We start from the raw sequence: 23,917 nt of genomic DNA on the forward strand, positions 1-23,917 counted from the left end.
GTGTGTGACCATCATACTTGCTTTCAAGTGGTGAGGAGAGGAAGAAGCAATCTTGCCATTAAACAGTGCTAAAATGTGCTATCACAACAGATCATCTGAGTATATGATATTATCATACTGAGAAGAGATTGACCTTAGGAGAACATATATAGCCTGTCCATCTAACACCATGCATTACATGTACTCTCATTCATAAACCAGGAACTTATAGGAAAATATATTACAAGTTTTGTAAGTGCAACACAAACCATCTATACATACCAGTGATGCATGCAGAAACGAAATTAATGGTCAAAGCAACAATGTTGACCGTCAGCTGAAATTGCAGAAATTTTTGTATATTTGTATAAACAGACCGTCCCCACTTTGCAACATTTACAATGGTTGCAAAATTGTCATCCAGAATCACCACATCAGCGCTTGATTTGGCTACCTGCAGCAGCAAAGCACAATTTACATAGACTGGAGAACCTGAAATCAAGTTGACTGTGCATGACCAATCTTTGAGCAGTGCAAAAGCCTACTGACAGCTTACCATCAATGCTATACTAACAATCACTTTTTCTAGTCAACTCAACTCAACTCTCAATAGTGTGCTCCAAATTCAACTATGCTGATAAACAGAGCCAAATCACGCTTGGCAAAACCAATTAGTTGGTATCTTACACAAACTTTCCGGCTGTTGTTAGAGGTCCTTTGGAAGCACATTGCAATACAAGCTTCTTATTCTTCTAGTCACAGACTCTAGGTTGAGTTAAGCCATTCTAGGGAAGGAAAACCTGAAACGTTTTCAAACAGAGCAGCAGGCCAACAGCATGAACACAACTAATCATCACTGAAGAAAGATTGTGCTTTGGGCACTTAATGGAGGAAAAGATTGCTTATGTTTCAGATGGTGTTCCAAAAGATTTCTACCAGTAGCCTGCTAGGAAGGTCAATACAAATGACTTTTCCCTTCACATACTCCAATCCTCTGTTCACATGTTAGCAGATCATAAATCCTCTGAAACCCAATATGGATTTAGCATAAGTTTCCATACTTATCCGTAGTCTGTTTAACAATCATCACTCCAGCTAAATTCGCATCCATCCTTATAAGATATAGCATTTCAGTGCTCAGACAACATAAAGCACAATGTTCTTATTCTTTGGAGCATTCACAATGTTCTTATTCTTTTGAACATTCACACTACACCATTCTCAAAGCACTTCCCTAAGCAGCTGAATAACATACAGACTAAGTTTTACATTTCCATTATTTAAAATCAACATAGCCACTGAATTGTGCTACTTCATGTGTTTAAACAATACAGTTGGCAGAAAATCAGTATGAAGTCTGGCATAGGGTCCTAAAATCTAACTCGTCTAATCAACCACACAACTCAACAATTTCATTTAATAACCAGAAAATCAAGCTTACCTCAGTCCCAGAAATGCCCATTGCAAGCCCAATATCTGCTTCATGCAGGGCTGGTGCATCATTGGTTCCATCACCAGTGACAGAAACCACTTCGTGTTGTTCTTTCAAGTGCTTTACAAGGATTAACTTGTCTTGTGGAGAGGACCTCGCAATCACCTGAAGTTTAAGCATAAAGCTGTTTCAGAGGACAGACTTCGTTCAGTACTGAATATCTGATACATAGATGCACAGAAATGACAAACATGCAGACCTTCTTGACCTACCCAAATACCTATCCACCACCTATGTATCCATGTATGGCATAAATACCTACTGTAACTATCCACCTGCCTGCCTGCATGCTTTGCTTGACTACATAGGTACAAACGCACATATGCAAGTATACCAAACTTACAGATTGAAATAAATAATCAATCTTCACGTGCTGCTCCTTCAATAATTCACATAAAGAAGACTGCTTTGATACTTGAGACTAGTGTCCTTAGTTGTTTATTCATGGTTGTAGTTCACTGGACTCATGCCCTGCTGGTCCCTCATGTCACGACTGCTACCCACTTCTCCTTACCACTCCTGGCTCCTCTCCTATTCCTCGCGATACTTTCCACTTCATGTAGAGCCCTTTCATGCTCTCTTTCCTTTTTTACACACACGACAGGAAACCACAAACACTCCCACACCTTTTCAGGTCTCAATCAGCATTAGCACAGGCTTCACCCCCAGCACAGACTTGTTTATGGCTTTACAGCACCAATATAGGCTCCACCATTGGCAATGGCCCTCCCAAGCAAAGAACGATCCAGAGTGACTAAGGATTTGTTGTTGATTCAGCAGTGCAAGGGAGTGCATGGCCCTACAGGCTAAGTTGCTGGGCAGTAAAGTGCTTCTGGCTGATGGTGTAAAGGCCACTTTCTATTTGAATTGCTACTGGACTTTCTGCACATATGTGGAGACTGGGTGACAATCGTATAGTCTTCAATACTACACTAGTTGGCATACACTCATCCTACTGTCAATCTTTGTAACCTTGTGCCAATAACTCCATGGCTCTCTGGAATTGAAGCAGATATGTTATCAGCAAATAGTTTTGTCCCTGCATTGATAATAATTGTGGTTATTATAAAATCAATTCCTAATTGTGGTGAGGTGATAAAATGCTGGTTTTTTATATGACCCTTCAGTTATGTGATAAATTGTGCTTTTATAAAATAAAATGTTTAAAGATACACAAAAACATTTCATCTCTCTATACAAACTTCATGCTTTTTGTCACTCCCTGCCATGTTCCTCAAGCGGTCTCTCCAGCTAGCACCCCAACACTAGTGCAATCTATGCATAAGCTTTAAAAATTCCAACAGAAACTAGGAATCTCCAACAAACCACCACTCTACAACCGCATTATTTCAAGCACCTAGAGACTGAATTCTTCAATCATGAGATCTAGCTTTCTTTGGCTACAACACCTGGTTGGGGAGGATATTGATTAGCAGGATCAGAGCTACGCCAGCAGCCACTCACCACTAACAAAGACAGGGCATCTCAAGGCCCTTCCTGACAGATGTTTGGAGGAGATTGGAAGAAAGTTCCAGCCCATGACGATCTCTCTCTTTCTACAGCTTGTAGCTCATATGACTTTCCTAGTTGGCAGCAGGGCTCCAATAGCATGTGAAAGATGCAGAGACTTAGAGGAGACCTAGAGGCACCATCTATGAGATATCCCTGGAGCTCAGGAGGTGTGGAGGAAAGCCTTAGGATGGTCTTCCATGGCACAAATGAGACTATGGTACCAACCTAGGGGGCAACAGTCTGCTTGAGGAACATCAGCCCAGCATGTAGATACAAGGATTTTCAGGGGAGCCATCCACTTTTCATTGCTGGCCAACACTTGAGCATGATCGCTACTCCAGACTACTCACAGCCACAATGGACTCAGGGATATTGTCACAAATGGGGACTGATCGCTAGCATCATTGCTTGGTTCATTTGGACAGTAAGGTGCACTGTGCAGCCATGGTATTAAACTATAGGATGTCTCCACTGCAGAGACCCTCTCCAGGATCTGGAGGAAGACTATTTAAACTCTTTGCAAAAGATGGGAGAAGCTACAACATGGCTCCAGGGACGAGGAGGAGGAGAGTGCTTCTAAGCAAGCATGGGACTCTAGCGCCTTCTTTCACCTAGCACAAAATCTGATCTGGTATTATAGCTCACCAGATTGGTTGTTCACTCGACCATTATATTTGTGATGTACATCTTATGGAACATCCTTCGTACTTTATATTTTACCTCAAGGGGGTTTCCCCAAGGCATAATTGATAAAATTTTCTTTTCTTGAAAAAAAACACAATTCAAGAAGAACATATAAATACCACAGGTTAATAGAGTTAAAATAGGCAATTGGAGTTTGTGCTCAGAATCCACCCCATATGCTAACTTATTGAGCTATTACCAGCTACTTGGAATTTGCCCTCGTAAAGCAACACTTCTGAATATGAAATGATTCTACATTAATTAGGATTTTGTAGATGAAATTACATGATTAGACAAATGAAACTATTCTATGTTGTCATCAAGAATCATATGCAACCTCCATTGTTTAACAACTTATCATCCTACAGCCTGTTTCTTTAAAAACTAACACACTGAAATGTTTCAAAAATGGATGAAATGAAGACATGAAGACCAATTCACTTGCCTGTATCTTTGCAATATTCTCCATCATCTGTTCATGGTTCCAACGGCGAAAATCTGGACCCTCAATGGCTATTCCTTCTTTTGTGAGAATGTTGCATTCACGGGCAATCGCCATTGCAGTTTCTATATTATCACCTGTCACCATTCGTACCTTGATCCCAGCTTTAAAGCACAGCTTGACCGCTTCCTTGACTCCTGGACGGATCGGATCTTTAATTCCAACAATGGCAACAAAAGTCAGACCACCCTCCAAGAGTTCCTTTGAGCTGTCAGGTGCAGTGTCTAAATCTTTATATGCAAAACTCAAAGTTCGCAGAGCTTCTTGAGCAAATGTAGAGATCACCTTTCTCAATTCCTCTGCATCTGTAGAATGTAAAGGAATAGATGATCCAGTTTCATCCATTTTGTAGTTGCACATACCTAAAACCACCTCTGAAGCACCTTTGCAGTGAATCCTGAGCCTTCCATTTGCCATTTTCAACAATACCGTCATCCTCTTTTTCTCTGAACTGAAGGGTTCAACCTTTAGTATCTCACACCGAGATCTTATTTCTTTCCATTGCCCACCTAAAGACAAACCAAGCTCTAAAATAGCAGCTTCAGTAGGCTTACCTTGTATTTGACACTGACCACCATGCTCCCCTATAGCTCCCTCTGTATTCAGAAACATACCCTCAATAAAACAGTCCATAATTTTATCAGGTATACCTGATGAAGCTTTTTCAGCTACACCTACAAATTCAGCACAGCATACTTTCACAACGGTCATATGATTTGTTGTCAGAGTTCCTGTCTTATCACTGCAAATGCATGTTGCTGAGCCCATGGTCTCACAGGCTGCTAGATTGCGAACAAGAGCCTTGTCATTCATCATCTGCTTCATGGCATAAGCAAGGCTAAGAGTTACGGCAAGAGGGAGCCCCTCGGGAACCGCAACGACCAGGATTGTAACTGCAATTGCAAAGTAATTCACAATTTCCAGAAAATACTCGGCTCTCCATTGGCTGAAACCCTCCTGGAACCTTGCTATCAAAAATCGTACCAAAAGGACTATAAAAGTAAGAAGAGCAAAAGCTAGACCAATTTTCCCTATGGTAGTTGCAACCACATTGAGCTGAACCTGTAACGGTGTCTCCTGATTTCCACCTTCACTGAGTTTGGACATCAATTTTCCCCACTCTGTTCTCATGCCAACAGCAGTCACGAGCATCTTACCTGACCCATCTTGAACCATGGTACCAGACAGAAGAAAAGGTTTCTCTTCACTGGGATAAACAGGTTCACTTTCCCCTGTCAAACTTGACTGATCAATTGTCAAAGAGTTCCCAGATACAAGAATGCCATCAGCAGGGACTTGATCACCAGTTGACAAGACTACAACATCTCCCACTACAAGATCATAGATCCATACAGTCTTTCTTTCACCAGAACGCAGTACTTGCACTTTGATTTTCTTCTTTTCTCTCTCTAGGTCCTGAAACTGAAGCGACTGCCTATAATCACTAGCTGCCGTGACAAATACAACCACCAAAACACTCAGAAGAATGCCGACACCATCATACCAACCTTGGCTAATACCCTCGGTAGGAATACCAACAGCCAAGGATATTACAGCGCATATCACCAAACAAATAAGAGTTACATCTTGGAATGCTTCAAACACAAACATCCAAAACCCTCGAGAAGGCTTCTCATCATATTTGTTGGGTCCAAACTCCTGGATTCTTTGCTCAAGATCTGCATCATTACCATTGATTCCCTGTTGCACATCCTGCACATCAAGCTTCTGAGCAATGCCATGTATCCCACCCAATTTCTTATACATTTCATGATGATCCTGTATATATTCCAACTCTTCTCCCGTAAGTTTGAACCTTTTACCTGGAACACCAACATGTGCACAAGGTTAGGAAACATCCACACAAAGTTCACGCCCTCCCTGCCTCCTCTTCTTTCATGAATAAGATTAAATTAAATGAGAATATTTAAATCAAGCATTCTCACTATCCAACAAAAACCAAAGCAATCCTAACTGAAGCCAAAAGACTAGGAAAACACAGCACAGATATTGTGTGGAGCACACAACAAGAGTGGAGTGAACAGCAATGTGCCAGAGCACAGTCCATCTCAGAAAATGGAAAGGCCTCCTTTCGGAAATCAGGAGAATGCCAAACTGTAAAGCAGAGAATCTCCTGCCAGAAGCTAATCAAATGAGTGAGGAGAAAGGACTATAAATTTTTGAGAGGCCATGTGGAATTCGGAGCATGCCACCAAGAAGCCTGGATAACAGTACCACCATGAGAGATACCTATCTCCTCACTAAAATTTGTTGCAAAGCCCGTCCAAGGACAACTCTACACACATAGAGTTTGCAAAAGAGCCAATCTCAAAGCTGTCATATGGATATTGATACACAGCAACGCAGCCCCACCAGACCGTTTTGGAGTAGTAACATCCTGCCAAGATATCCACACCTGACCTAGAGGATTTTCTTTCTTTTTCCACAACATAAAGCAAATGGGCTGTACCAATTTCAAGAGAGACTTCTTGGTCTAGGGAAGTAAGGGAAAAAAATATGAGACCATACTAATCATGATGGATTGTGCTACTTTAAACCTTGCATATGAAAAGGTCAGCCCTGAGATTTCCAATGCATAAACTTGTCATGAACTTGGGAAGACATCCAATCAAGTGAGACCCAAGGAGCCACATCCACACCAATGGGATAACCCAAGTGCTCAGTAATTTCAGCTTTAGAAACAACCGCTCCCTACCGGCCCTAACCTTGAAAATTTATCTCCGTACAAGAAATCGGTGCATATTTCTAATCGTTGAAATGAAGCCTTGCAGCCAAACCAAATAGACTCCAAACACTATTCCCATTGGTCTAGCCGGTCGGCCTTGAAGAAATATAAAGAAATCCTTTGTTAGAGATTGACCCAAAAGTTGAGCACCACTAGAAAGAGTTAAACCAATTATCTCCCCATCATCTACTGACTTATCAAAAGCCCAATCAAAAGGATGCAGCCTATTCCCCACCACAGCATACCAAATGTCAAAAATGAGGGCTTGAATCTATCATGCAAAAGGACACGATATGAATCTGTGACAAGAAGACTCAATTGCAATCATACAAAAGAAAGAAACCATTGGAATTACACCCCAAGAATTACCCTTGGGGTGAAAAACCGATCCAAGGGGAAGACCATCCACCTCCATTCTCCAAGTGAACACCGTACATTTGAATGACATCTTGTTGATCTATCCCTCCATCACTGTCAATTTCCACCACGCTTTGGATTTGTGCAATCCCCAAAGCACATTGGCCTTAGAAATCAACCATGAGCAATCTCTAATCATGAAATGATAAATTTAATTAATTGAATAAGACTCAAAACTCAAACAACTTGCAAGATGCCAATCCTACCATGGACAATTTATATCTATGATAGGAAAGGGCTGATGGTCCTGCAAAAGACTAGATCCTTGCCCCAAAGATCACGATAGCCACGAGGGACCCGAAAGACTTGTTTGATGGTGTGAAAAGACATCAGTGTGCCTCGTGGCAATATAGTGGCATCAGCCACACTGAGGCCAACCCAAGGAGAGCCATGTGATTAAACTAAGGTCTTTCCTCCACTGTGTCTTTCCATGAAAGCAGACAAGACACCGCTAGGATTTCCATTTGCAGTGAATTGGCAACTAGTCTATCCTCAAGCCAGATGCTATTGGACCTTGCAAAGCACCATTTTCCGCGAGCACACCAAACGGTTGAGAAGAACTAAACTAGATGTAAACAATCGAACCTTGGCATTAAGTACATGCCACCATGAACAGTAAATCTTTGTATTACCATGGCAAAGACCCTGATCCTCAAGAAGAAAATATGTAATAGCAGTCCAGGGATGTTGACCCACGCATATTACTTGGAAAAAAGACCATATGGATCTGAACATCCAAAACAGTCCCCCTGCCCCATCCAAGGAAACCATATTACTTGAAAAAGAGACCAACGAAGGGCTGCCATATGGGTCTGAACATCCAAAACAGCCCCCCCTCCCATGGATTTCAAGATACAAACATGGCTCCAAGATATCCAAGATATATCCACATGCACAAAATCTTTCTTCCATAGCATGAAATGAAAGCGCCAAATGAGATCCTTCAAGACAACATTAGTCCAAGGCAACAATAAGGGAGCATGGGGAGTACAATGGCCTATGCCACTTTAAGGCACACATGAAATGGCCAAGCTTTAGATTTCCAATAAACAAACTTGGCTTCCAATTTTTGTGATATCAATTTCAAAAAGGGACTTGGCTGCACATCAAGACCCAAGGGATAACCAAGATGCCTTGCAACGTTTCCTTGCTGAACAACCACACCTTACCACCCCAAATCAAGTAAATTTGAGCTCGTAAAAGTAATCAAGGAGGAGTTGGCAGCATTAATATTAAGACTCAACGATGCATGCCCAAACAATTCCCAAACATCTAGGGCTTTGTAATGGTTAGAAACATCTACTTTCAAGGATCAAAACCATGAATGTATCATCAGCCAGCACTTAGCCCACAAAATGATGGTGGGAAGGGAGAGATAAACCAGCCGCTCTCCTATATCAAGAAGGTGCAATAAAATAGAAAGAATGGGGTCATTAGCAAGTGCAAAAAGGAGTAGACTCAAGGGGCAACCTGGTTGTACCCAGCATGCAAGGGAAAAGGGCTCAAGGACTCCACCATTCACCGTAACACAAGAAGTGACACCTGCTGATGGTATAGATCAACCGGGACATACGAGAGCCAAATCATGGCATGCATGAGATCTACAAGAAAAGGCCATTCCAAAAAAATCAAAGGCCTTTTCCAAATCCAACTACACCGAAACAAACTCCTATATAGTGTGCGCCACGAATAATCTATGGCCATTTGTGCATTCAATATATTGTGCAGAATGTTTTTGCCCTTACTAAGACCATACTAATGAGGATGTATCAAACCAAGTAGGTGTTTATGAAGATGATTTTCCAACACCTTCACAAAGATCTTATACACAGTGTCTATTAAGGAAATTCTCTCCATTGTGCAAGTTTCAAAGGGAAGGGAACTTTAGGGATCAACTTAATCAACCCTTCTTTCCACAATAAAGGCATACTTCTAGAAACCTAGACCTGTTGACACATGGCTGCCAATGGTTTTGCCAAAAGAGATGCATAGGTTCCAAAGAGTTCATTGGTAATACCATCCCATTCATGAATTTTATCATTAGGAAAATGCAGCATAACTTCCATAACTTCGCCCTCACAAATATCAGCCTCTAGGGGGTCCTGCATGTCTTGGGGAACTTCATCTCCAACCAAGGCACAGAAGACTGCACCCACATGAGCAACATGAGGAAAGCATGCTTGCCATGAATCCAAAAGATTTGCAAACTAGTCCAAACACATACATTCAACAAATCAGCGGCCCATAACCATATGACCAACTGGATTTTGCGACTTGACCATATTTTCCTGCGCAGGGGATGCATGCAAAGCTTAAAAGAATTTATGAGAATGGCAAGAACTGTCCTAAAGAGCCTCAGTCAAATCCCTAGCTTAGCTTCTTGATAAGACCACAACTAAAAAGCATCATGTGGAGAATCAAGCAACACTAGACTAACCAAGGCCACAATGTCCTCCACAGCATGCAAATGGATATTTTGCCACATCTAGCAGCATGGACCCTTGTCCGAGTCTACTGGCAACATGTAACTCCTCCTCAGTGAAAATAGAATGGATGCATATTAATGAATTTGTTACTACACTAGTGAAAAAGCATATAAGAAGACAGCTTGCCTACTATTATGGGAAAAATAGTTTATGTATCTAGTAAGCCACCCACTTTTGTGGCTACACCTATTGTTCCCACTATTAGGGAAGATGTATTAGATGAATCGGTTAAAGCCATGTGGGATCTTCAATTGAAGGTCGCAAATTTGAATGAGAAAGGACAAGAGGAAAGGAGACGAGCAGCAGCCCCCTAAACTAAGAAAAAACTGTATGTGGTATGATAGTTTGCAACATAAAAGGAAGGATTGTGTTGCTTATCAAGAGCATGAGCACTCCTTTTTACTAGAAATTTTGGAAATGCAATTCTTAAAGTGCAGACAATGTCAAGGCAGCATGGAATTTATCATGCTTGGCTTGGCCCGTATTGGGCTCAATGAAATGTAAACCTCCAAGCCGATGGGGAAAGCCACGACCAAAGATCCTATTTGACAACATCCATCACAAAAGCATTCCAAGGCCTGCTCTCTAAGGTATCCATCAAAGAGTGCCCCCAAGTAGACCAAGAAGAGTAAATACACATGTTAAAATCATCCATAAGCAAACCCAGTCTTTCCACAAATAGAGAATGGTAAAGGTGGTTCCACAAGGCTTGATGATGCAATGAGTTATAAGGCATATAAAGGCATCCTTCAAAAACACCCAAGTAGTGCATTGCCTTTCTATCTACCAGCATAAAAGAGAGAAAACCATGACAATCCAAAACACGACCAGCATCATCATGGCTTTTGTGCTCAACAACTCACAACACATCGCAATTGTTTGCATACAAAATATGCCACATGTCATGTTGCTTACTGTTGGAACAAATCCCGTGAACATTCCGAGTGGCAATCCGTATATCTGGAACCAAAAAATCAAGGACGAGGCTGCTCATGAGTCATGCCTCCCTTGAACTTTCTCTCCCAATGTCTCACGAATTCAATCATCCAAGAAGTCTGCCAGTATTGCAAAAATATTCTACCCCAGACGAACAAACTTCAAAGAGGAAGGGTTAATGCCCTTCGTCACACCAGATGAGGGGATCTACGATCCCATGGGGTGATCACCTTGCCTTTACAATCGAAAGCAAGGCATACCAACAGCTCCCTAGGGTGATCAATCGATACAATATCAATTCCTACTTTACGCCGACCAAGAAGAGGAACATCCAAAGTAAAACCATAAAGAGGAGATACACCCTTCGCACATATGTGCACAGGGAACCCTAAGGGCTAGGCTGCTGAATGGGGGATGCTCAAGCCTCAACCATTTTGCTTTTTTTCGAGTGAGCCTCTGTCCAAACAAGTCTTGGCTGATCGCATGATGCATGAGTTGTTTATCCTTATCCATAGCCCTTTGCAGAGAGGTTTCACCATCCTTCAGCTCCTCATCTAGCATTTGTGCATCTGCCATAGGTGCAGCATTTCTATCCATTTTGTCTCAGGACACTAAAACATAAAGTGGCTCAACTGTCCACAAGAAAAGCAATAACCTCCAGAGGTGCCCCATTTGAGCCAAAAAGGCAATGGGTGCATGCCACAACAGTCTATACGTAGCCAATAATGTCTCTTGTGGGGAGTGTCCAACCACATACATAAATGGTCCTGATTGGCAGCACACAATATAGGTAGTATCAAAACTGTGCCAATGGCAGCCATGGCATCCTTCAACAAAGGCCAATATACCGCTGGGCAGGCTTCAACTTCTACCCAAATGGGACATTCAGGCTAAATCAAACATTGAAAGTCCACCATAGGTCTCCAAGGTACAATATAAACCAAGCAATGGCTAAAAAACGAAGGCAACTTTGCCAATAGCTCATCCTACATCACAAGGGAATGCATGGACACTTCAAAGAAGCCTCTAGGGCCCACAAAAATTTCATCAACACAGTCTACATGCATCAAGGAAGACAACCATGGACCAGTTCTAGCAAACATCGGAATTCTGCCTGTAAGAAACAAGATGACATCCTTTTCATAAAAACTGGAAAATGAGCGTAGCACTACCTTGGTGCCCATGCTGGTATCCAAGACATCATCCTTAATCGTGACAGAGGCTCTCAAGGGAATGACGAGCAATTCAAAGAAGCCTCCATGGCCCATAAAAATTTCATCGACACAATCTCCATGCATCAAGGAAGACAACCATTAATGGATTCTAGCAAGCATTAGATTTCTACTCATAAAAAACAAGATGGTACCCTTTTCATAAAGACCAAAAAATGAATGCAACACTACCTTGATATCCATATTGGTAGCCATGACAACATCCTCAACCGTATCAAAGGCGCATGAAACATTTTGGTGAATATAATTACCCAGCAACAACGTGTTTGCAAATCATATCAGGTGATCCTAATTCAAGTCTTGGGATTCATTAGAAGTAGTGGTCACCTTTCACATAAGAGCGGACCAAAGAATGTGGAGAGCAGGAGCCTCCGAGCAACCCACAACACCTTCCAAAGCATGCTTGGGACATTTTCCATCTAGCTGATTATTGGAACAGGGCAACCATTTCCTCTTCTTCAACTGCCTCAAAATCTGGACGAAGAGTTGCCATTGTTTGGTGGATGAAGGTAGTATCGAGTCCAACCATTTTCACTAACAATATCTTGTTGGCAGCCGGTGTGTCACACAGAATGTTGTGCAGCAGCAGCTGCATGGGACAAAAGGCACCCCACACATTGCACACACCAGGGCAAAAGTTGACAGCCAACTACCCTTGCACACACAAGGCACAATGGCAACAGGTGCACAAGGTGGGAATAGTCATCACTACCTCTCTCTAAATCAAACTTTGCCTCACAAGGCTGCACACAAGGGTATCATATTAGGGGCAACAAAAGGGCACAAGTGACACACAGCGTAGATGTCACAAACAGATATACATGCTATGGCAAAATGCCCCACAAGCAGCATACAAGGCAGCACATCGACCATTTTAACTCCATTCTCATAGAAACGCACCAAATGACAGTGATACGTACCGGACCAGCCTCACAATTGCATCCTGCAACTGTAATGGAGCTCTACAACTAGATGTGGAATCATTTCAGGAGACATTCAGAGGGAGAGTGAAACCAGACTTCCCTCCCGGAAAGGGTGGTAATACCTAATCAAGCACATAATTGTAGCAATTAATGAAAGAGCATAAACTGAAATGTGCACTTTACCTCGACAAATTCAGACAAATAGACACCCTGTCAGCCCCAAAACTGGCACCCGTTGTAGTATTTCTTTTCATTATATTGCAATTGGATGAGGCACAACTGAGATTTTACAATCTCATCCGCTGATCCAAAAGCCCCTTGGTGTCCAAACTGATTAGCAAGTCTTTCGAACAATTTGCCCCTTGAATTTCACCCACGACTTGAACAAATTTGACCCACAACTAGCCAAATGCTGCCCTAATCCACAATGAATGAGCCAGCATCCAACATCCCAAACAATTCCTTGAAATTCAAGTGTTGATTTCAATGTGTGATGTCACGCACATGCCATGATCAAGTGTACGGATTAATTCTTCCTCATGCCACATATCCTATGGAGTCCTGTTGTCTATACCTACGGTCCCAAGTTGTGGGATTTTCCGTATCTTGTTAAGTTATCATTGTACCTTGTGTCCCCATGTGGGATTAACTTGCAATCAGAATTCTTGTAACAAATCTTGCATCTAGTCTAGTCTCTAGAGCACAGTCTAGTGCTCCCATAACAGTTTAGCAAGACTACTTTCTAGCCCTACTAAGCACCATGGACACGACTCTTGAAAGAATCGTGGCCTCCCTTCAAAACCTCCAACAAAAAATTCAAGTCTTGAACGAACGGCAAGCGCAACTTCAAATAGAACACCCTATGCATCTAGGCCATGTGCTTCAAGAGATGCAAGACCAAATCCGAGACTTGCAGAACAACACAGGAAGTGATCAAATGATTTCCCGTGTTTATCAACCCCCAACAAGAGAACCCAAGATCAGCATGCTACAGCAGTTCAATGGTGACCGTTCGAAGTTTGGGGGATTCTTGCAATAAGTAAAGCTCTATATCTACATCCAACCAGATGCTAGGCATATTTTAGCTCAACGGTATCTTGTTCATCCCCGTAAAGGGAGATCTTGTAATTCTCTTGTATCCATACCTACAGTCCCAAGTTGTGAATACTTCATATCTTATCGAGTCCATTTATCTATATCTATAGTCCTGGGTTGTGGGATTTTTTGTATCTTGTTAAATTATCATTGTACCTTGTACACCTACATGGAATTATCTTACAATCGAAATTCTTGTAACAAATTTTGCATCTAGTCTAGTCTCTAAAGCACAATTTGTTGTGACGAGAGAGTGCAATGGAGTGCAAGACAGATATGTTAGGGTACAAATAAGAATGTGTTCACACCCATAAGTTTATATAGACGAAGATCAATGGCACTTTACACCCTGAAGGAAATTTACACCCACCAACCTCCCACTAAAAGGCCCAAGTGGTACCTTTAAGCTAGCCAACTCCCACTAATCGAATGCAATGCTCATAGAGCCTTTGCAAGACTTTAAGTGAGAACATTTGCAAGGTTATCTTGGGTTTTGAACTTAGTCAGTGTAACAAGGCCATCATCCAAGACGTGTAGAATGAAGTGATACTGAATATCTGTGCGTTTAGTACGTACATGAAACATGGCATTCTTAGCCAAACAAACGGCACTCTGGCTATCACAATCAAGCACTGGAGTGCGTGAAAAAAGATCAAAATCCTTGACCAAACAACCAAGCCAAATAGCTTCCTTAGAAGCTTCTGTGGCTCAAATATATTCAACCTCTATAGTACTCAATGCTACAATTTTCTACAACCTTAAACACCAAGAAATAGCCCCACTAGCCAAGTAAAGACATATCCACTGGTAGATTTTCTAGTGTCAAGTTCTCCTGTCATGTCCGAATCACACAATCCCTACAACTCTAGTGTACCCTTACCATAGTATATACACTTGTCTTGTGTACCCAATAAGTCATAGTATATACAATGGGAGTTCTTAGTATATACAAATAAGGACATGAATCTACTAAGAACTCCCACTGTATGAGCAATGTCAAGTCGAGTTGCAACCATGGCATACATCAAAGAACCACAAGTTGATGCATATGGTATGCCCTTCACAGCAGTAGCAACTGCATCCTCTTTTGGGCAATCAGCTTTGCTAAGCTTTGTATATGGTGGTAAATGCACACTAAGAGGTTGGCATCAGCCATTTTAAATCTGTTTAGTACTTGTCCAGTGAGAGAAACAATAAGTGTTGTTCTCAATCTCTTTTAATGCGCATACCCAAAATGTGTTCAGCTGCTCCCAAATCATTCATTGAGAAGGCTGAACTGTACTGCCTTTTAAGAGCATGTAAAGTACCCTTATACTTTCTTGCAATTAGCATGTCATCCACATATAAGACCAGCACAATAAGGCTTCCATCATTATTCCTTTTAGTGTATAAGCAGTGATCTGCATGACTGCATTTGAATCCATGGGTAAGTATAAAAGTATCAAACTTTTTACACCACTGTCTAGGGGCTTGTTTCAGCCTATATAAGCTGCATTTCACCATACAAACTAAATGCTCTTTCCTTGGAATAGCAAAACCTTCAAGCTATTTCATGTACAGCTCTTCATCCACGTCATCATGAAGAAAAGCAATCTTCACATCCATCTGATCCAACTTTCAATTCAAGAATGCAGTGAGAGCAAACAAAACAAGAAGCGTAGTCACGTTCACTGCTGGTGAAAGAACCTCCTCGAAGTCTATGCCTTTCTTCTATGTATAGCCCTTAGCAACAAAACGTGCCTTGTATTTGGGCTTTCCATCAATACATTTCACCTTGTAAACCCATTTGTTAGAAATAGCTTTCCTATCCTTCGACGAAGTTACAAGCTCCCATATGTTATTTGCATACAGAGACTTCATCTCTTCCTACATAGCAAGCTCCCACTTTCTCTTGTTTTCACATGACTATGCCTCTCTAATTGTTAGAGGCTTACCTTCATAGGTCAATCAAATGAAATCCAAAGATAGCTGAAACCTTTGTGGCTTCCTTCTAACATGTGTAGACCTTCTTACCCAATGATCTCTATTGATAGGCAATGGACCTACATCCTCAGGTATATGCACACCATCACCAGGTGGCTGATTTTCATCGTTTTCTTGCTTCTATAACCTGTTTTTCAGCATTATCTTCTTGCTGTCTTATTCCATCATGCGCATCTATTTGCTGTCCATTATCTTCTGGTTGTAGCACAATAGGTTGTTGCTTAATTTCAACATCAAAAGGGACAAAATATTCAGCTAATGATTGCTAAATGGCTGGCTGTTCATGCTGAAATTTAACCTTCTTTTTATCAAGGTCACCATGTGTAGCATTTTTCAGTAACTTTGCCTCATTAAATACTACATCTCGACTACATACTATCTTCCTATCCTGAGGAAGCCAAACTCTATAACCCATCTCTCCCTCATCTCCATAACCCATGAAGATGCCCTTGATGGATTTCATGTCTAGTTTAGACTCTGATTTACAGAAATATTCACAAAGGCATCACAACCAAAGACACACAAATGGTCATATGAAGCAAGTTTGCTAGACCAAACCTCTTCAAGGATGCCATTTTCCAATACACGATTGGGAGAGCAATTGCATACATGAACTGTAATTTTAAGAGCCCTCCCCAGAACTATTGCAGGAGATTAGCTATGGATAGCATGCATCTGACTCTCTCACAAATTGTGCCAATATATCTTTCAGCCATGCCATTTGATGTGGGATTCTAAGAGGCTGTCAACTCCCTCTTAATGCCATGCATCTCCCAAAACTTTTTGAACTCATTAGAAACATACTTGCCCCCATTATCCATCCTTATAGCTTTTAACTTGAGCCCTTTCTATGTGGTAACAAAAGCATGGAACCTTTTAAAAACATCCAACACTTTCTTTTTGCTCTTTAATACATATACCCATGACTTTCTACTGAAAATCATGAATAAAAGTGACAAAGTACCGAGCACCCCCATGTGAATTAACAAGCATAGTGCGCGTATCAGAGTATACACAACTCAAGATCATTGAGCTTCTTAACGACACTTCACATGTTTTCAAAAATACAATCATTACAAAAGTCAAGACCAGAGCCTTTTACATCAAATCTCCCTAAAGAGAAGAGAACTTGAAGCCCTTTTTGGCTCATATGGCCAAGTCTTTTATGTCAAAGTCCCATCTTTGAATGAACTTCAGCCCCAGCCAAAAATTGTGAGAAGAAGACAAGATCGAAGCTTAGCATAGAAACTCAGTAGACATTGTGAGAGTGAAGCACGACACCCAATGCTATAGACTGAAAGAGTGTAAGTTGAAAGTACAAGGTACAACCCTTAAACCTTGGGGTTATAGGGGGTGTTCACACCCGAACACGATAAGTGCCCGTAAGTGTGTGTCATAAGCACATATGAAATAATACCATAAGTCTAGGGAAAAAACCTCTCCTACCAACAGTAAAAAGTGCCCTAATGTCCTACTGATCATCGACACTCCTATGTGAGCGTAGACCTAAGTGAGGCGTAAGTAAAATACCCAACAAACCCCCCTGGAGTGAAGAGTGATCAAGAGTACAAGGATCATCCGCCACCAAAGGAGATCAAATTTAAAGCATTGCGAAATGCTTCAATTTTTTCACAAGGAAGAGCTTTGGTGAAGATATTTGCCACATTACTGGTGGTAGGACAATAAACAAGGCTAATATCACCTGCATGTAGCCTCTCTCTGACAAAGTGATAATGTATCTCAATGTGTTTCGTGCATGCATGAAACACTGGGTTCCGTGCCACTACAATGGCAATCTGACTGTTAGTGAACAAAGAGGCAGGCTCCATAACAGATACATCCAGATCAGCTAGCAAGCGTCTAATCCATACACATTCAACTGTGGTAGTAAAAGCTGCCTTGTATTCAGCTTCACATGACGATGTGGCAATAGTGGACTGTTTTCTTGCTAAGCCACGATAACCAAGACAAGCCAAGAAAGAAACAATTGCCACAAGTGGAGTGATGTAAATCATAATCACCAGCCCAATCAGAATCAATGTAAGCATATAACTGCAGTGGTCCCCCTTTGGCATAAAGCAATCCAAGAGATCTAGTACCCTACAAGTAACGGAAGACACGCTTAGCAGCTTGCCAATGTGACATGCGTGGCTGATGCATATATCTACTTAGGGCTGAAACTGCAAACTGTAGATCCGGAGTGTTGCCTAAGTAAATAAGACATTCAACAGCTAGAGCATATGTGTGTATATCAAACAAATCACTATCATCATGTAATGATAACTTTAGTCCAGGTTCCATCGGTGTATAGACTGGCTTGCAATCTTATAAGCCAAAGTTTACCAATGTATCGTGACTGTGATAACCCAATACGTCTAGCATCATGTATGAACTGAATGCCCAACTGATAATGCAAAGACCCCAAGTCTGGCATTTCAAAAGTTTACTGGAAATTTTGTTTAAATGCTGAAATCTGATCAGCATGTGTCCCCGTAAGCCCAAGAAGTGCCATAACTGCATGTGTAAAAGCAATAGTCCCTGTCTGCAACAAAGGACGCGAACTCAGTAGCAGTGGAAGGAGCATCAGAAACAGACATTCCTGACTCCTCCTTGGCAATGGGCTTTCTACACTCAGTAATGTAGTGGCCTGGCTTCTTGCAATAATGGCATTTGCTCTTCTTGGCTTGCGTGCTACCTTGTTTTTTATTTGCCTGTGATGCGCCAAAAGTCCCAGAACTCTGCGGAGCATTCTTCACTTGGCTATCTTTGCCCTTCTGTCTAGCCATAAAAGCCTGCTCAGAGGCTATAGCATCCACACAACTATCTCTTCTTGTTTGCTCCTCCTCTAGAAGCAAACTCACTAGCTAAAGAAAAGTGATTGGCTGTGCAGCAATACTTATGGTGAGGTTTAAGGCCGTATGAAAAGCCAAGTATGAAGGAGGTAATGAGTTCAAAGTGGTAGATATCATCTGTGCATCCGAATAGTAGTCATCAACATTCATGAGTTGCTCACGCAAGTCCTGAATTTTGTTCAAGTGATCCTCAATAGAATCACCTTCAACCATTTTCAATGTCTCTAGAAAGAGAGAGATGCGAGTCTCATTCTTGCCTGCAAACATATGCTCCAAAGTTAGCCAAGCTTCTCGTGAAGAAGCTGCTGAGCGAATGTGAGGGATGATTGACCACTGAACTACCAATGCAATCAGCGACAAAGCCTGTGCATCCTATGTATCCCATGCTTTTTGAGGAGTTGTTCTCTAGGGAAGTGGCTGAAGTGGAGCAGGCTGAGGTGCCGGTTGTGCACGTCCTCCTGGAGGAATAGCTAGAGCCACAACTCCAGGTCTAGCTTCTTCTCCACTAACATAATCCCAAAGATTTTTTGCCACAAGTACATTCTTTATCATGAAGGACAAAAGTGAATAGTTATTTCCATCCAATCTGTTCTCCTTGGATACATAGGTGAAGACATCTCCTCCCTGATTTGCCATGATTATCAATTACCAAAAAAATGCAAAAGAGCAATATTGAAGCGGGACCAAATTGGAAATCTGAAAATTCCCTGAAATTGCAGGAAAAATAACTTTTTGCAATTAGTGTACAAAGGTGCACTCTGTCAAAACTGTATGTAATGCACGCAATCCAACGTGCAATTAGTGTTTAGAAACACTGTATCAGCAAAATCCCCAAAACTTCTTGCCTCAAATTTGTTCAAAACAGTCTTTCTGTGACTGTAATTGCAGTGCATATGCCAATGTTCTCAAAAAACATAAAAGCCCCAAAAAAATTTATAAATGTACCAAAAAAAATTTGCATCCAATGTGTCCCAGATATGTTTCTGAACATTGTGCCAGCTACGTAGAAACCCCTGCTTCCAGAAATTTATGCTGCAATTTTAAAAAATTTAAAAAATTTACTACAAAAATCACGGATTGGCTGGCGCAAATTCGTTAGGCGGGTACAGTCGAGTACACGCGGCGCTTTAGTCGGGCTGAGCTGGCGGGACAGACATTAAGCAAGCGGGCGTCTGGCAGGACACAACAGGTGACGAGCGGCACAACAAACGTCTGGCAAGCACTAGCAGGGCGTAAAGCAACTAGCGAGCAATGTGGCAGCTGCACGCTGACGTGGCATTTGACAGGGCACGGCACGGCAGGCATAGGGGCACAATCGACGAGCGAGGGGAAGGCATCAAGCGGGCCAGAAGAGGCAAGTGCCTAATGTTAGACGGATAGGCTCACGCTGGCAGCGCCTCCAGCAAACTGGTGGGAAGCACTAAAACGTAACACAAGACAAACAAAAGGGGTCAAATGCTTGAGGTCCAAGTGGCAGGAGCTAGAGAAGCTGACGAGCAGAACGCGGGCCACTGCTACAGGTCGTGCTGAACCTAGGGCAAGGTTGAGCTGAGGAGAACCGCGAAGCTGAGCTGAACAGATCTGAGCTGAGCAAAGCCACTGCTACTCTGATACCAAATGTGAGAAGAAGACAGGATCGAAGCTCAGCACAGAAACTCAGTAGATAGTGTGAGAGTGAAGCACAACACCCAATGCTATAGACTGAAAGAGTGTAACCTGAAAGTACAAGGTACAACCCTTAAACCTTAGGGTTGTAGGGGGTGTTCACACCTGAACACAGTAAGTGCTTGTTTACTAGAGTTATATTTTCATAAGGGTCCATTAACTTTTTCCATACGGCATAAGACGTATCAAGACGCTTAATGTCTGTAAGTACGTCATCAGATACAGCCATTTTAATGTATGCAATGGCCTTCTTGTTGAGTCTAGCCCAAATTCCAAGAGAGCATCATCATAATCCTTGAGAAACAAAATGCCTTGCATCTTGTCCTTCCACAAGTCAAAGCCAGTGCCATCAAACCTCTTGATTTCAAGAAGGGATTTAGTGCCACTCCTGCTAGAAGCATTTGCAGCCATTTTTCAGCAATGCACCCAAAAACCAATGCTGCAATTTATGACAGCAAACAATGAGATGAATATTGAGTTGATATCCACCCAAATTTTCAGACAATAAGAGCAAGATTCAGTCCATGTACATGTACAGCAATAGAACTAATGACTTTCAACAATATAACTGAAATTTCAGCATACATTACATACATACATCACTGCCAGGTGACTCCCTCTTCACCAATATCACCAAAAATACATCTGCAATAATCCTAAATCTGCAAATGATCATTAACACTACTGCAACATGAATATTCAGCAATACATCAACTCAATGGGAGCTGCCCAACATGTGTACTGCATACATGTGACCAAGTCAACTTCTGATATACAAAAACACCAAAATTCTCTGCAATTTCTCCAAAATCTCACAAGTGGGAGATAAATCTCACTGCTCACAACACCAAGATTGCTTCAGCAATGTTCCCAAAGTACATTTGTCACATCAAATTTTCCAAAATTCTCAAATTTCAGCAAAAGCCCCAAAATAACACTGACCAATCTTTCCCGATTGCATTAATACATGTTCCCGAGAGTATAAAACGGGCAAAATTAGTAAAATCTGACAAAATTTTTCAAAAGCATCAAATTTCTCAAGTCCAAATGTGCACCAATGTCAGTAAATTTGGATTTGGCTCAATTGAGCAAATTTTCACTGATACATGAAAAGCCCCAAAATTTTCAAGGCCCGCACAATTTCTGCAATTTCTAGGTCCATAGTCGTGTCATGTATGACCAGCATCAGATTTAAGAAAGCCCCCAAATTTTCGGGCATAAAAATGCACTAATTTGAGGACTGTGCTTGCACATGCAAGCCAGGGCTTGTGAAGATGTGCCACATCACCAAAAAAAAAACTCACATGTTGTTGCCTAGTTGCCTATCTACCCATACCAGCTGGTGCGTGGTGTCTGCCAAGGCTCTCGCCATCGACCTAGTGCATGGTGTCCACCATGCTTGTTGCGTGGTATCCGTCTAGTAACGGCTATGATCACAAGTGCACTGGTCGATTACGCAAAAACACTATCGCCTACTATCGCCCGGTCAAAACAAACCTCTCGCCTGCCTGCCCTATACGCGTGTCCCAAAAATGACGAACTAACCTGTCTGAGTAGAGAATGACCTACGCCTTGCTACCAAGTGATTGTTTAAGTAAAAACAAGTTTCTTCTCATGCGCAGAACTAACTTGCACTTCTTGGAAAGCGCACACATTGTTGTAGCTCTAACACCAGTTTGTTGTGAGAAGAGAGCGCAATGGAGTGCAAGATAGAAATGGAGCAAGAGCAGAGCTAAGAGAATAAAATGTACTTATATGTTTAGGGTATAAATAAGGGTGTGTTCACACCCGAAAGTTTATAGACACGAAGATTAATGGGACTTTACACCTTGAAGGAACTTTACACCCAACACAATCTAGTGCTCCCATAACATGTGATGCCCTTGAGTGATGGCATGTCAAGGATAGCATGGGTCTCAAGGTAGCTACTAAACCCTGATTTTTGCTGTAAATTAGGGTTTACAACACAAATTCCTTAACTGTCCACCAAATTTGATTGGGATCTATTGTGAATAGCTAACAAAATGCTCAGTCTTAATGAGAAGTGTGAGAGGACTGCCAGAATTTCTTTGCGGAGACCATGGCATTCATTAATCATGGTGCTGTCCATGGAACCAGCTGATAACCATTGAAAACTAGGCATAAACTGATCATTAACTGATCTGAAAACTGGTCACTAACTGTTGCAAATGTGATCCCAAACTGAGGGCAAAAACTAATCAAAAATTAATGTATAACTGATCCCAAAAGCGACCATAAATTGATCTCTAGCTGATCAAAAGCTGAGCTGAAATTGATCTCAAACTGATCATCCAAGTTCCACTACACACTAAAGCTATCCATAACTCATGGTGTAGAAGTGCTAAATCAGCTCTTTTCCTAACAACTCATTCACCAAACTCATAATCTCCTCCTAATGGGCTACACTCACTCTATACGGTGGATTATTAGGTGGGCTACTTCCAAGGATAAGATCTATGCCATGATCTTCAAGCCGTTCAAGCCGTAGCTATCCCAAAAGTGACTTCGAGAAGCAATCAACATACACTCTTAAAAATGAAATGCTATCCTTCTCTAGCTTTGACATGTTCCCAAGACTTCCATTATCAACCTTATCCTTAGTAAAAACCAAGAAACTGAAAGGTGATTTTTCATTACTTTTGAAATGGCAGCAGCCAATACAACAAGGACATATTCCCCTTTCAACTTTACGTCAAGTGTATGGGTCTTGCCCTTACACTGAATAGTAATCACTTTGGCATGGAAATCAATTAGTGCATGCATATGATGGCACCATGGCATACCAAGCAAGACATCACAACCCTCAAGTGGAGCAATAAAGAACTCTTTGCTGTCCACATATTCCTCAATGTGTAACCAAAGCTTTCCGATGAGCGGTATGACAAGCTTTACATGGTCTTTGTATACTATTCGAACTTCCCCCATCAACGGGCATCCTCTCATATGCCTAGATGAGCTGGCATATCTGTAGATATGAAGTTGGCTCATGCAACATTATCAAAGAATATAAACACAAGCTAATCCCTGATGTTGCCCCATGCTCTACACAACTCCATAGCATTATCAATCCGACTCATCCCTAAGAACATCAGGTATCAATCCCACTACTGTTTTGGTCTTCTTACCCTTAGAATCTACCTAATTTTTCAATTTTCCAGCTTGCTGCCTATTAGGACAATCCTTTGCAATCTGACCCTCCTATTCACAAATGAAGCATTTATTTGCAGCCATTAATTCCCTAGGTTGTGTCAATGATTTCTAGCCTTTTCTTGTTGTTTTCGCCTCTTTTCAAGCTAATTTTCATATCTACTCCTTTTCTCAACCTTTGACAGGCTTTTATTCAGCTTCTCCCTACTCTCTTGAAAGCCCAAATTCTTTCCACACAACAAAGT

General features: G+C 41.6%; 1 protein-coding gene across 7 annotated transcripts in view; it reads right to left on the reverse strand.

Annotated features, from left to right (window-relative positions):
• LOC148008698 (putative calcium-transporting ATPase 11, plasma membrane-type) overlaps positions 1 to 23,917 on the reverse strand; it is an 82,529-nt gene that overhangs the window by 25,784 nt on the left and 32,828 nt on the right. For all 7 annotated transcript variants that reach the window (XM_087674061.1, XM_087674060.1, XM_087674058.1 and 4 more), the window contains 3 exons: positions 4,113 to 5,992; positions 1,421 to 1,576; positions 262 to 433 (listed from right to left, as the gene is read on the reverse strand). In XM_087674061.1, coding sequence (XP_087530187.1) covers positions 262 to 433; positions 1,421 to 1,576; positions 4,113 to 5,992 — 2,208 coding nt within the window. The remainder of the gene's footprint in view (positions 1 to 261; positions 434 to 1,420; positions 1,577 to 4,112; positions 5,993 to 23,917) is intronic.

This window comes from Lygodium microphyllum, unplaced genomic scaffold (assembly GCF_053477565.2).
Source record: "Lygodium microphyllum isolate KBCC unplaced genomic scaffold, Lygodium_microphyllum_v1.1.10 scaffold_79, whole genome shotgun sequence".
NCBI classification, from domain to species: domain Eukaryota; kingdom Viridiplantae; phylum Streptophyta; class Polypodiopsida; order Schizaeales; family Lygodiaceae; genus Lygodium; species Lygodium microphyllum.